Here is a 15,760-nt window from a genome sequence, read left to right as displayed (position 1 = left end):
CCGTTAGGGAACGCCTACTCTGAAGTGTTCGTGTGCAGTAACTTAATTCGCCTTTGCACTCCTTCTAAACAGCGATTTTTTCCAGTGACAAAGTCTACAAAACTTAGTCCACTCTTCATAACAGATTATAATTTTGGGAACAGAAAACTGTATTGAGATCAAAGGTTTCATGATGATATAATGTGCAGAATGTCGGCCAAAAGCCATCTCGTTCCATGTTCTCCCACCGCACGCCAGTGGGCTTCCTCTCACTACCACATTTGGTAGTGAGAGAAAACACCAAGCGGATGCTTCACATTTATACATCCAGTGAAATATCTGTCTCATTGTTTATCTGTGGTAAACCGTCTGCTTGGTATATTGACAATAATGGCGACGCGTTTATACTGAGTTTACTTCTGCGAGCCATTTGACAAAATAAATACATTTCAGACATACATCAAATACATAGGATAAACGTACCTACGAATGAAATAATTTATGCAACAAAAAGGACGAATGTACGCTAGTGGTCTAACGTTAAGTTGTGGAGGTGGCATTCTTGCAGAGGCACAAGCTAGCTAACTAAATAGCTAGCTAGCTAATAACGGTATACCATTTCGTGACGATGTGGCTACTTTACACGCTCTTGGGGTGACAATGCCTTGTGCTCTTGGGACGAAAAGCACATGAAAGGGGATACTGAGACATACCAGTTATTTCCATAACACTGCAGACGAACAGCTTGTGGAGGGGAAAGTGCGTGCCATTCAACAGCTTACTTTGGTAGCTAATGTTTGGCAGTTGCTAGTTGGCAAAGCTAGCTTGCTAACAGTTAACGTTAGTGAGTTAGCTTGGCTTTGATTTCAATTACAACGCGTTGTTTTATCAAGCAAGCTAACTGAACGTTTGATACATTTCACTAGCAATGTATATTTGCCTTTGCAACTAACTGTTAGCTTGTGTCTGCTATATTGTTTTGGAACTTTACCGCAAGCAGGCTAGCCTAGTTAACGTAACGTGCAAGCTAACAAGATATTGCTAAATTGTGTTTTTCTGGACAACAGAACAGTTTTGCTTCTCAAAATTATCCTGCTAAACACAGGTAGTTAGCTACTTAGCATATCCTGCTAGTTGGCTATATTTTTTTGTGTTACGTTATTTGCGAGACCTTTTCGTAAATGACTACTGGCAGGAATAACCGTGTGATAATGGAAGGAGTTGGTGCGAGAGTGATCCGTGGACCCGATTGGAAATGGGGAAAACAGGATGGTGGAGAGGGACATGTCGGCACCGTCAGGAGTTTCGAAAGTCCGGAAGAAGTGGTTGTTGTCTGGGATAACGGGACTGCGGCCAACTACCGGTGCTCTGGTGCATACGACGTGAGGATATTTGACAGTGCTCCCACAGGTAATGTTGCCCTGCTGGTTCTGTGATCGCTAAACATATAGTATGTCCTGTTTTTGTTAATAATTTGTTTCAATTAGCCTATGCATTTGGGTGTTGATGTGTACACGGTTGTTTGGCATACCGCCACGTTACAAGTTATTGCAATGCATCAAGCGTGCTACATGGAGCACGTTGAGTTTGATTGACATCTAGAGAGTTAGACGTGAGGATGACTACGTAAGATATCTTCATCAAAGCAAGCTTTGTGAATAACATCTCCCTCTGAGTATTTAGACCTAGTGTACTGTATGCTTACTTTTATTTGTGTTGATGAACGATGGTACAGCATGAAGATGGCAATTCAAAGGCCCCAGAGCTGCGGGCAGAGGCATCATTGCTTCACACTTGACACCTCCAACATTTACATTTGAGTCATTTAGCAGACACACAGGCAGAAGTCTTAGACCCCTGCTCCACTCGCTAGGCAACCTGCTGCCCAGCAAAAATGTGACTAACTGCCTCGTTACTACTCCCTCTCAGGTATCAAGCATGACGGTACCATGTGTGACACCTGCCGTCAGCAACCTATCATCGGTATCCGCTGGAAGTGTGCGGAGTGCACCAACTATGACCTCTGTACCACCTGTTACCACGGAGACAAGCACCACCTGCGACACCGCTTCTACAGGATCACCACCCCAGGCAGCGAGAGGTGAGTACTGTCAGCTGCCCTGTGAAGCTAATGATTACGTTCCGGGTCAACTTCAATGCAGTCATGTTACTCAGTGTGAGATCTGATTATCTATGCAGTGTGACCACAATAAAGACGACGCGGAACCAATGTGTAGGGATGCTTTGTCAACTCAGCCCCACAAACTCTATGGTTTTAGTGATGATTTAAATGATAACAATTCTAATCTACATCCGTTGGTTGATTATATTGAGGGACCCACCGATTTTACTCTCTGTTTTGCGGCTTTCTGTTTCTCCCTGGCGGTCTCTCTCTCTGACATTTGAGAAGTGGTGCCTGAGCCCAGCCTTGTAGGCAGACTCAACATGTGGCCACCGATCATGGCTCTCTGTTGCCAGGCGACTGCTCAGACTCTATTTCAGAAGCAGCGATGTTGTTGGGGCCTCAGCCAATCCCATGTTACTGGCCATGTCTGTCTTTATCTGCTTCCATAGAAGATTTACAAATGAAAGACAAAGCACAATTGCATAAAATGCCAAATCATAACAACAAACCTGTCTTGAGAATGTTATGGTCAAGGGGCCAGGATTCCGGTCAAGAAGCACGGTTTCGACTGCTCCGACAGTTCTGCTCCATAGATGGCTACATAGAGAAGTCTGATTTGAAAATGACTAATTAGACACTTTATTCATCACCTTTGTGAGCAAAACATCAATGGAATTATTCAAATAGTTGTTGCTGAGGCCAAATTTTTTCCCATCACTCACAGCCGAGGATATTAACATTTTATAGTTATTTTCATCCAATGTCTGCCTTGTTTTTGGATGACGTTACGAAGTCTTTTTCTCTTTTTTTTTTTTTTTACATCATTTAGCAGACGCTCTTATCCAGAGCGACTTACAGTAGTGAATGCATAAATTTCATACAATTTCATACATTTTTTCATACAATTTTTAATTTTTTTTCTGTGCTGGCCCCCCGTGGGAATCGAACCCACAACCCTGGTGTTGCAAACACCATGCTCTACCAACTGAGCTACAGGGAAGTCGTGCTAGTACGCATGTGATGTTGGTCCGTATAAACCGGATGCAACCCGTATGAATCGTCGTATGTGAAGATGAGTAGATTACCTTGAAAACATCGGTCTGACATCTTGGACTCAGTCTCCAGTTCATATTGTACCTCAATGGTTATGATAGGGCAGAAATGTAAAAGTCTGAAATCATTTTTTATTTGACATTTATTTAACTAGGCAAGTCAGTTAAGAACAAATTCTTATTTACTATGACGGCCTAGGAACAGTGGGATAATTGTCTTGTTCAGGGGCAGAACGACAGATTTTTACCTCGTCAGCTCGGGGATTCGATCTAGCAACCTTTCGGTTACTGGCCCGCTAGGCTACCTGCCACCCCCAATAACAAAAGGAGCTGAAAAGTTAGTTCATGAAAACAACAATTAGTGTATTTCTGTGGTTTTCAAAATGAACTGACTGAAACATAATGTGCAGAGAATGCAACCAGGACATGTTATTGCATTATTACATACAGTGAATATATTTTCTTGCTTTAGCAGTCCCTCCAACTGCTTCAGGCCCTTTATTAGATCCAAAGGGACAAACCAAATGCATGGCGAGACCGCTGGCACCCTTTCAACGACGTGTGACTTCAGTTCCCCTGAGACTGTTAATTGTCCCCATCCCCCCCACAGACACTGCTCTAAACTGAAGGCATGATGGACTTTTTTGTTATGCCACATTAAATTCTTTCACTGTCTGTCTGCAGTCTGTGGCTATTTATGAGTCTGTGGGTTCTCTCTTGACCAAGTACCATTTAAAGTGGAACTGACAGCATTTTGTCAACATAAACATTTATAAAAATCTGTTCATATACACCCCAAGGAAGAAAGGCACTTATAGTTTAAAATTTTTTTTTTTTAACGTTTTCTGACAAGCGAGCACTTAGATAAGGTAATTTTCATAAATTCATAGAAAGTTGGGGAATAACATGGTACGGCATTTGTAAAAATTCTATAGCAATATAGAGTGGGAAAGCGGCCGTGCGATTGGACAATTAATAGACGCTGCAGCAAATAATACCTAATAAAAAGGTTTGTCTTGTTCAGGACCGGAGCCTACGCAGACTGGGGCACCATAGCCAACCAGGGCTACAGTAGGCCTATATGCAAATAAGCCATTTGCCACACGGGCTATCATTCACTTTGAACTGGACTCTGTCTTTACAGGCAGTAGCAATAGTGCGACTTTACATCATCAAATCAAATTTTGTTGGTCACATGTGTTTAGCATACAGTGGATTTAAAAAGTCTACACACCCCTGTTAAAATGGCAGGTTTTTGTGATGTAAAATAATGAGACAAAAATAATGTCAGAACTTTTTCCACCTTTAATGTGACCTATAACGTGAACAATTCAATTGAAAAACAAACTGAAATCTTTGAGGGGGGAAAATGAAAAATGAAAAACTCACAATAACCTGGTTGCTTAAGTGTGCATACCCTTAAACTAATACTTTGTTGAAGCACCTTTTGATTTTATTACAGCACTCAGTCTTTTTGGGTAGGAGTCTATTAGCATGGCACATCTTGATGTGGCAATATTTGCCCACTCTTCTTTGCAAAAGCGCTCCAAATCTGTCAGATTGCGAGGACATCTCCTGTGCACAGCCCTCTTCAGATCACCCCAGAGATGTTCAATTGGATTCAGGTCTGGGTTCTGGCTGGGCCATTCCAAAACGTTAATCTTCTTCTGGTGAAGCCATGCTTTCGTGGATTTGGATGTGTGCTTTGGGTCGTTGTCGTGCTGAAAGGTGAACTTCATCTTCAGCTTTCTAACGGACGCCTGAAGGTTTTGTGCCAAAATTGCCTGGTATTTGGATCTGTTCATAATTCCCTCCACCCTGACTAAGTCCCCGGTTCCAGCTGAAGAAAAACGGCCCCAAAGCATGATGCTGCCACCACCATGCTTCACTGTGGGTATGGTGTTCTTTGGGTGATGTGCAGGGTTGTTTTTGCGCCAAACATACCTTTTGGAATTATGGCCAAAAAGTTCAATCTTGGTTTCATCAGACCATAACACATTTTCCCATGTGCTTTTGGGGGACTTGATGTTTGTTTTTACAAACTTCAGCCGGGCTTGGATGTTTTTCATTGTAAGAAAAGGCTTCCGTCTTGCCACCCTACCCCATAGCCCATTCATATGAAGAATACGGGAGATTGTTGTGACATGTAGCACACAGCCAGTACTTGCCAGAAATTCCTGCAGGTCCTTTAATGTTGCTGTAGGCCTCTTGGAAGCCTCCCTGACCAGTTTTCTTCTCGTCTTTTCATACATTTTGGAGGGACGTCCAGTTCTTGGTAATGTCTCTGTGGTGCCATATTTTCTCCACTTGATGATGACTGTCTTCACTGTGTTCCATGGTATATGTAATGCTTTGGAAATTCTTTTGTACCCTTCTCCTGACTGATATCTTTCAACAATGAGATCCCTCATGCTTTGGAAGCTCTCTGCAGACCATGGCTTTTGCTCTGAGATGCAACTAAGAAAATGTCAGGAAAATCCTACTAGAACAGCTGAACTTTATTTGTGATTAATCAGAGTCACTTTAAATGATGGCAGGTGTGTAATGACTTCTATTTAACATGAGTTTGAATGTGATTGGTTAATTCTGAACATAGCCACATCCCCAGTTATAAGAGGGTGTGAACACTTATGCAACCAGGTTATTGTAAGGTTTTTATTTTTCATTCTTCCCCCTTGAAGATTTTAGTTTGTTTTTCAATTGAATTGTTCACATTATAGGTCACATTAACAATAGAAAAAGTTCTGACATGATTTATCTTTGTCTCATTCTTTTACATCACAAAAACCTGGCATTTTAACAGGGGTGTGTAAACTTTTTATATCCACTGTATGTTATTGCGGGTGTAGTGAAATGCTTGTGTTTCTAGCTCCAACAGTGCAGTAAGATCTAACAAGTAATATCTAACAATTTCACAACAATACACACATCTAAAGGAATGGAATTAAGAATATATAAATATTTGGACAAACAATGTCAGTGGCATAGACTAAGATACATTAGTGACAAGTTTTCCATATTTAAAGTGGCCAGTGATTTCAAGTCTATGTATATAGGCAGCAGCCTCGATGCTAGTGATGGCTATTTAACAGCCTTGAGGTAGAAGCTGTTTTTCAGTGTCTCTGTCCCGGCTTTGATGCACCTGTACTGACTTTGCCTTCTGGATGATGGCTGAGTGAACAGGCAGTAGCTCGGGTGGTTGTTGTCCTTAATGATCTTTTTGGCTTTCCTGTGACATCGGGTGCTGTAGGGCAGGGCAGGTAGTTTTCCTCCGGTAATGCATTGTGCAGACCGCACCACCCTCTGGAGAGCCCTGCGTTTGCGGGCGGTGCAGTTGCTGTCCCAGGCGGTGATACAGCCTGACAGGAGGCTCTCAATTGTGCATCTGTAAAAGTTTGAGGGTTTTAGGTGCCAAGCCAAATTGAACCGCTGTTGCACCGCCTTCACCACACTGTCTATGTGGGTGGACCATTTCAGTTGGTCAGTGATGTGTACACCGAGGAACTTGAAGCTTTCCACCTTTTCCACTGCAGTCCCGTTGATGTGGATAGGGGGTGCTCCCTCTGCTGTTTCCTGAAGTCCACGATCAGCTCCTTTGTTTTGTAGACGTTGAGTGAGAGGTTGTTTTCCTGGCACCACACTTCCAGGCCCTCACCTACTCCCTGTAGGATGTCTTGTCATTGTTGGTAATCAGGCCTACTACTGTTGTGTCATCTGCAAACTTGATGATTGAGTTGGAGTCGTGGGTGAACAGGCAGTACAGGAGGGGGCTGAGCACACACCCTTGTGGGGCCCCAGTGTTGAGGGTCAGCGAAGTGAAGGTGTTGTTTCACCCCTTCACCACCTGGGGGTGGCCTGTCAGGAAGTCCAGGACCCAGTTGCACAGGGCGGGGTTCAGACCCAGGGCCATCAACAACATTAAGATCGACAACTAATGCTAGCCAGAGGGAGATGAGCTAAAATCTATCAAGGGAACATTAAATAAACCCTTTCAAACCTTTTCAGCTATTTGGCTGTCACAATTGAACTGATAAACGTTGGGGAGTAGTAGCCTGCTCATCCTTCTGCCGCGTGCTTGCCAATGCATGCTTGTCTAAACCCACGTTTTGACAACTGAATGTGTACTTCCCTGCCCGCCCATTTTATCGATGCCAAATGCGTTTGATTGACATCTAAGACAGACGCTAATTGTGGATAAGTCGTTCAAGTTCACCATAGCTTTTTTGCTAGCTAACCAAATGACACCTGCATCTCTAGCTGTAGTCACCAAAGAAACGATATGAGTGAAAAAGTTGGTCACTCAACAACTCCAATTTCATGACATCCTCCCAGCAGCTAGCGGGCCAAATATAGCCTATTTGATTTGACCAAAAAATGTGCTAACTTTATAGTGTGCACTTATGTACATATGGATGCTGTATATATCATTTTAACATATTAAAACAAAAGGGATAAATACTTTTTGTCAAGCCAAAGACTTTTTGTCTTTGCTGCTATGCTTGCAGATGTGCATAATATGCTGCGACCCTAATAACTCCAAAGAACAAAAACGAAGCAATATGTTGTCACTTAAAACATGATTTCATTTGTTTGCACTACATGGATCACCGGTGCAGTTGAATGCAGCACTAATGTCTTGTAGTTGAGTTGCCAGCCTAGGCTACCGCTCAAATGTTCCTGTAATAGGCCTACATTTTTCTCCTTTGGATGGTTTGCAGGTTTTGTTTTTTGGTTATTCATTGTCAAGCTTTAAAAACCGAAGCCAGACTGCAACAGTTTAGTAGCCTAGCTAGGACTCTGGCATGTGTCTGTACACTTTCCCACCGCTGCGCACTGTAAACGGGACACACAAAAGCAGCTTAATTTGAAGTTCAATTCACAGATGCAAGCGCATCAGGCTGTAATTTCAGAAAGTAGATGACTCAACTGTTGACTCATTTATACTCGCTTTTGTGTCCTATTCGCCCCGTGGGCCTTGTTTGACATGTGCGCTTGCCTATTTGCCACGTTATGACGGTCTTGTCATCATTGCCCTTGCTAGATTGATTGTGTTGACAGCCTTAGTTACAGTTGTCAGTTTTTATTTGTAACTTTTATATTGAGTATTTGAAACCTGAAACAGTGCATCCCGAATGGGTGGAGGCAGCAAACAATGCCTTACAGTAAGTCATGGAATTTTGAGTAAAATATAATCTATTATAAAGTTGGTTTTGAAGCATAAACTGGATGCGTGCCTCATCGGTCAAGTAATAACAATGCTACGGAGCAGACAAAAACATGATGCATTCTATACTTTTCCAAATACACACCTGCGTAAAGTATTCACACCCCTTGACCTTTTCCACGTTTTGTTACTTTACAGCCTTAACTACAATTTAAACAATATAGAATTTTTTCTCATCAATCTACACACAATGCCCAAAAAGTTTTTGCTAATTTATTAATAATAAAAAACGGAAATAAAATATTTTACATAAGTATTCAGATCCTTTACTCAGTACTTTGTTGAAGCACATTTGGCAGCGATTACAGCATTGAGTCTTCTTGAGTATGTCGCTCCAAGCTTGGCACACCTGTATTTATGGAGTTTCTCCCATTCTTCTCTGCAGATCATCTCATGCTCTGTCAGGTTAGATGGGGAGTGTTGCGTCATAGTTATTTTCAGGTCTCTCCATAGATGTTCGATCGGGTTCAAGTCCGGGCTTGGCTGGGCCACTCAAGGATATTCAGAGACTTGTCCCGAAGCCAATCCTGCGTTGTCTTGGCTGTGTGATTATGGTCTTTGTCCTGTTGGAAGGTGAACCTTCTCCCCAGTCTCAGGTCCTGAGCGCTCTGGAGCAGGTTTTCATCAAGGATCTCTCTGTACTTTGCACTGTTTTGTATTTGCCTCGATTCTCACTAGTCTCCCAGTCCCTGCCGCTGAAAAACATACCCACAGCATAATGCTGCCACCACCATGCTTCACCGTAGGGATGGAGCCAGGTTTCCTTCAGACGTGATGCTTGACATTCAGGCGAAAGAGTTCTATCTTGGTTTCATCACACCAGAGAATCTCATTTGGCCACTCTACCTAAAAGGCGTGATTGGTGGAGTGCTGCAGAGATGGTTGTAATTTTGGAAGGTTCTACCATCTCCAAAGAGGAACTCCGGAGCTCTGACAGAACTCCAATCGGGTTCTTGGTCACCTCCCTGACCAAGGCCCTTCTTCCCCGATTGCTCAGTTAGGCTGGGCGGCCAGCTCTAGGAAGAGTCTTGATGGTTCCAAACTTCTTCCATTTAAGAATGATGGAGGCCACTGTGTTCTTGGGGACCTTCAATGCTGCAGAAATCTTTTTGTAGCCTTGCCCAGGTCTGTGCCTCGACACAATCCTGTCTCGGAGCTCTATGGACAATTCCTTCAACCTCATGGCTTGGTTTTTGCTCTGACGTGCACTGTCAACTGTGGGACCTTATTTAGACAAGCGTATGCCTTTCCAAATCATGTCCAATCAATTGAATTTACCACAGGTGGACTCCAATCAATTTGTAGAAACATCTCAAGGATGATCAATGGAAACAGGATGCACCTGAGCTCAATTTTGAGTCTCATACCAATGGGTCTGAATACTTATGTAAATAAGGTATTAATGTCTTACATTTTTTATACATTTGCAAACATTTCTAAAAACCTGTTTTCACTTTGTCATTATGGGGTATTTTGTGTAGATTGCTGAGGATTTGCTTTTATTTAATCCATTTTAGAATAATGCTGGAACATAACAAAATGTGGAAAAAGGCACTGTTATAGGCTGTTCATTCTGTTTGTTTACTCTCAATAGATAGTGTGCAAGGCTTAACCCAGGATGACCCAGAGTCTGAAAGATGCATGCCAGCAACTAATAAATAAAACAAGCCAAATCCTATTTGTTATTTTGAAGTGCTGAAATATCCAGTTCAAAGACGACAAGACAAGGTTTCTTGAAATGTGATTATCTGCTGATACCCAAATAGAGGTTTGACACAAGTAATTGTGCAATTTCTTTTAACCAGATGCCCTCAGTCTTTTTAACATGTCGTTAGACACTATGGATGAGGCTACTTTGGGGTAGCCTAATCCATTGTTGTGCTGGCAATGGGCTGCAGAGTTAGTTTAACCACTGCCATAGTGAAAAATTAAGTATATAGCCTAGATATGTTGGTATTGTTGCTCTGACGATCAGACGGGCCCATCTGGCAAGCCAATTGCACTGCTCACTGTTGTGGTAATGGTTCGGTCTGTTTTCATGGCTTTTCATCCCCATAATCAAAACTGGGATCGTTTTTAGTACACTGCGCAGTTAAACATCCTCGATTAGTCTCCTCTCAAATCCAGTTAGCAGCTCTAAGTCTTCATCAAAAGAGATGGAGTTGAGGAGTCTTGATATGTTTTCGACAGACATCTTGAAATATTCTACCTATCTAACGTTAGTGACCAAAGATGCTCAGTTCTTGAAAAGGTCTAAATTGGCATATCAACAACATTTGTTTTTGGCTAATAACATTGTTAAAACTGATATAGCTAGTAGACCTAAATCATAGATGGACTAATACATCAACTTCATGATGTGCCCAATAATAGGTCTTTCAATGCCACCATAAATAAATGTCCAGCTTTATCCAACATTGGTTGAATATTTCCATCTTCAACACCCATCAATTGACAACTATTGTTATTCACCCACCCACTGTCAGTAAATTAAACATACATTTTCTTGTTTATTTTGACAGAGTCCTGTTGGAGTCTCGCCGCAAGTCGAAGAAGATCACAGCCCGAGGCATCTACACAGGTGGCCGGGTGGTGAGGGGAGTGGACTGGCAGTGGGAGGACCAGGACGGAGGCAACGGCAGGAGAGGAAAGGTACTCGTTCTGTTGCAAAAAATGTACCATGAAAAAATGTCTTGCTACGGTGTGCTTTCCTCATTAGGTCCCAGAAGGTGATAGGAGGAAGTGTGAAGAATGTGGGGACCAGCTTAGTTCCTTTGGACTGACTGGTTCCATCCCAGTCAGTCCCCTACATTAGTATAATTATGAAAAGACATGCATACTTCATCACCACAGAATACACTTTGTTTTGTTGACGGAGCAGAGCTGGTGAGTGTTGTGGATCGTGGCAAATAACAATGCAGTACATATGATACTGTTGCATTGCTCGTGCAATGATGTCAGAGGGATAAAATGTGTTGGTTGTTTGCCCTAAAATTTGTTGTAATATTGCAAATGGCCGTGGCAGTTTCACCATTCCAGCTTCAACATTCTCGTGTAGATTTATGAAGAGAACAGCTCCATAGAGCTCTAGAAGTTCAACTCCGGTCCAGGGCTGGCGTTATGGGTGGGTCTTAGGTGGTTGGGGTCAGCCTACCGTACCTATTTGCCTGTCCAAATAAAATACTTCAATATTGGTCATTTATTTGACCAGCATGTGTGCCGACAGAGACACATCAATCTCAGATTAAGCATCCAAGTGAGCGAAACAGCGCCCCTCTGTCTCAGTATGGGTTGCCAATGTATTTGATACTGTCTGGCCAAAAATAGAATGGCATGTCAATTATTTATTTTTTTGCCAGACCGAATCAGATACATGGGCTACATATAGTAAGACAGGGGTGCTGTTTCACTTGCTCCGGTGCGGGGCATATAATTTACTTTGTGGTCCACCAGCCACTGTGGCAGGTAGATTTAAAAATCTACCAGCAACTCACATTTCTTTTACCAACCAAAATATTTTTTTGCCTCTAAAATTAAAAACGAATGAGCATGCTTTGTAATATTTCCTCAACAAAAGTATTACCAATAAGAAGTAACAAATGTGGTTTATTGAATAATTACAATTTTTGTGACCTGACTCTTTTAACCAAAATATCACAGATGAGAGAAAAAATTAAACCTACCCCTTTAAGGATGGAAGGTTACCGTGGTAGCGTGACTCATCTATGTTTTTTCCTGTGAGATGGAGTCTGAATAGTAGAAGTGTTGTCTCTCAAATCAAAGTTTATTTGTCACGTGTGCCGAATACAACAGGTGTAGACCTTACAGTGAAATGCTAATTTACAGGCTCTAACCAATAGTGCAAAAAAGGTATTCGGTGAACAATAGGTAAGTAAAGAAATAAAAACAACAGTTAAGACAGTGGAAAAACAGTATCAAGGCTATAAAAGTAGCGAGGAAACATACAGACACCGGTTAGTCAGGCTGATTGAGGTAGTATGTACATGTAGATATGGTTAAAGTGACTATGCATATATGATGAACAGAGAGTAGCAGTAGCGTAAAGAGGGGTTGGCGGGTGGCGGGACACAATGCAGATAGCCCGGTTAGCGAATGTGCGGGAGCACTGGTTGGTCGGGCCAATTGAGGTAGTATGTACATGAATGTATAGTTAAAGTGACTGTGCATATATGATAAACAGAGTAGCAGCAGTGTAGAAGAGGGGTTGGGGGGGGCACACAATGCAAATAGTCCAGGTAACCATTTGATTACCTGTTCAGGAGTCTTATGGCTTGGGGGTAAAAACTGTTGAGACGCCTTTTTGTCCTAGACTTGGCACTCTGGTACTGCTTGCCATGCGGTAGTAGAGAGAACAGTCTATGACTGGGGTGGCTGGGGTCTTTGACACTTTTTAGGGCCTTCCTCTGACACCGCCTGGTGTTGAGGTCCTGGATGGCAGGCAACTTAGCCCCAGTGATGTACTGGGCACACTACCCTCTGTAGTGACTTACGGTCGGAGACCGAGCAGTTGTCGTACCAGGCAGTGATGCAACCAGTCAGGATGCTGTCGATGGTGCAGCTGTAGAACCTTTTGAGGATCTCAGGGCCCATGCAAAATCTTTTCAGTCTCCTGAGTGGGAATAGGCTTTGTCATGCCCTCTTCACGACTGTCTTGGTGTGTTTGGACCATTCTAGTTTGTTGGTGATGAGGACACCAAGGAACTTGAAGCTCTCAACCTGCTCCACTACAACCCCGACGATGAGAATGGGAGCGTACTCGGTGCTCCTTTTCCTGTAGTCCACTATCATCTCCTTAGTGTTGGTTACATTGACGCAACAAACCATGGACGCTATGCAAGAATTCTATAAAATCCATTTTTACTAAATGTCAATATTGTGGTCGTCAAAATATAATAAATCTTTTGAAAACATGAATATGGCAGTTGTTACACATGTCTAAAAATTATGACATTTACGAGATATGAACCCGAAATGTAAACCAAGTGCCGTGCTAAGGACGTTCTACTCTGTGGGGAAGCCCTTTTTGTGAAACCCGCGAAATCGGTGTGTTCATATTTGCTTTTGGTGGAAGGTATTCATTCCTCAACCTACCAGAGTAAGATCGATGAGACATTGTAATGCTTAGAAGTATTGGAGAGTCTTGAGGTTCTTTCATGGTCGTTGGACATCCTTGGACTGAAGTGTAAGGTGAAACGTTTTAATTTTGGCTCCGTCATAAAGAAAAATTCATCAGAGACACAATAAACGTAGCAGGTTGCAAAGCAGAGCTTCGTAGCTACGTTTTGATGTATGGGTTGTCAGGGACAGGTCCAAATTCACCTCCGCCACCCCGATTTCCATGACTAGTGTCAGCTTGCTAGCTGTGTGGGAGTGCTGGACGCAATTGTTGCGAGGCAGCGCTGTACAGCATTGGCTGTTTTGTACTAGCGGCGAATTTTGTGATTGATCGTTTTATTCTTTCAAGTGGAAACTACCAGTATTATGTGGCTGCAGCACTACAATCATTTTACATTTACATTTTAGTCATTTTAGCAGACGCTCTTATCCAGAGCGACTTACAGTAGTGAATGCATACATTTCATACATTTTTTATTGTACTGGCCCCCCGTGGGAATTGAACCCACAACAATGCTCTACCAACTGAGCCACACGGGACCACAATCGATTAAAACCGTAGCTAAATACCAGTTAATTTGAAAATGTGTTCCATCTATCTTGCTGTGCTGCAGGCTAGCAGGCAGCCCACTGACTCTTCTGAGCCTAGGCTAATTATTTACTTGAAACAATGCAGTTAACTCATCAACACCAAAAATAACATTACAATATAACCCAACTCAGGTGTAGGCCTACCTTAAAAGTAAGCTGTTATTAGCCTTTGTTACAGTACATACTTGGTGAAAAGGGTGTCAGGCTCTCTGTGTGTCAGGCTCTCTGTGTGTCAGGCTCTCTGTGTGTCAGGCTCTCTGTGTGTCAGGCTCTCTGGGTGTCAGGCTCTCTGGGTGTCAGGCTCTCTGGGTGTCAGGCTCTCTGGGTGTCAGGCTCTCTGGGTGTCAGGCTCTCTGGGTGTCAGGCTCTCTGGGCGTCAGGCTCTCTGGGCGTCAGGCTCTCTGGGCGTCAGGCTCTCTGGGCGTCAGGCTCTCTGGGCGTCAGGCTCTCTGGGCGTCAGGCTCTCTGGGCGTCAGGCTCTCTGGGCGTCAGGCTCTCTGGGCGTCAGGCTCTCTGTGTGCGTGCGTGCAGTGATGGGCGTATTATTTGGCTCTCCAGGCCTAGTAAGTTGGGGTGCTGAATCCAACAGCTGTGTGTGTGTGTACACGCATGGGCAGTATCTTAATCCTCAGTGTAGACTTCCAGTTCTGCATAAAACATCAATATATGTCAACGATTTGACTACCTGACTTTAAATGAACGGGTTTAACATGCTGTATTGTTTAATTCCGTACAGATGAATTAGCATATTAGTATGTATCTCATTAGCATAACGTCGTATAAAAAGTCATTTTCGAATTTCATGAAGTTTCAAATTGTTACAAACTCTGTTTTGCATAAAGCTTTATGATTTGTTAATCGTACCACCCTACCTTAAATTATTGGTATTAAGTTCCTGTATTCCATACAGACTAATTTGCATATTAGTGCATATTTTCATAAAATACAAAATTATTTGAATCGTCTGTGTTCATCAGCCCTGAAAATGTCATAACAATATGACCAAAATGAAATTAAGAATCCAGACAGGTGATTTGGTGCCTTTTTGACAAGGTAACTCCCCCCCCCCCCCCCCCCCCCCCCCCCCCTCCAATGACTTGAGTAAGATATCTCAGTAATGTTGAGTCCTATCCTCTTGAAATAGTCTTCTGTGTTCCTGAGAAGCTGCTCTGTAACATTGAATACAAAGTATAACACCAGAACGAAAGTTTCATTTTGACCCATAACACCCTATTAAAATGTAGTGCATGTAGCCTAATTTTACAGTTAAATTAGGCTACATGTCTTAAAAACCCCCCAAAAAATAGGAAGTCCATTGGCGAGAGAACTTGCCCCCCTATGAAAATCACATGCCCGTCCAACTGATTTGCTCTGGCGCTGGACCCTGCTCCGGTCTAGACCCCAGTTGTATTCAATATAAGATTCCCCACAGTCAATTTTGAAGGGTTCATTTTGCTGTGTTATTTAATGGTATAATTTGTTTTACGATGCCGTAAGCAATATGCTCAGGCAGCTCCAGCCTCTACACATCTAACTGCTATTACATGTCCCCCAGCCTAGCAGCAGCTATACTGTTAGTTTAGAATGAATATTATTTACCCCACAAAGTGAGAAATAGAACTTGGCCTGAATAAGAATATATTTCATCTTTAA

At 42.7% G+C, this 15,760-nt stretch overlaps 1 protein-coding gene across 3 annotated transcripts in view; it reads left to right on the top strand.

Annotated features, from left to right (window-relative positions):
- Nucleotides 1-311: 311 nt before the first annotated feature.
- mib1 (MIB E3 ubiquitin protein ligase 1) overlaps nucleotides 312-15,760 on the top strand; it is a 90,220-nt gene continuing 74,771 nt past the window's right edge. For all 3 annotated transcript variants that reach the window (XM_029725293.1, XM_029725292.1, XM_029725291.1), the window contains exons 1-3: nucleotides 312-1,389; nucleotides 1,909-2,080; nucleotides 10,903-11,032. In XM_029725293.1, the coding sequence (XP_029581153.1) occupies nucleotides 1,161-1,389; nucleotides 1,909-2,080; nucleotides 10,903-11,032 (531 nt within the window). In that variant the 5' untranslated portion in view covers nucleotides 312-1,160. The remainder of the gene's footprint in view (nucleotides 1,390-1,908; nucleotides 2,081-10,902; nucleotides 11,033-15,760) is intronic.

This window comes from Salmo trutta, chromosome 31 (genome assembly GCF_901001165.1).
Source record: "Salmo trutta chromosome 31, fSalTru1.1, whole genome shotgun sequence".
NCBI lineage: Eukaryota > Metazoa > Chordata > Actinopteri > Salmoniformes > Salmonidae > Salmo > Salmo trutta.
The sequence above is the reverse complement of the archived record's forward strand: the minus strand, read 5'-3'. Positions and strand labels throughout refer to the sequence as shown.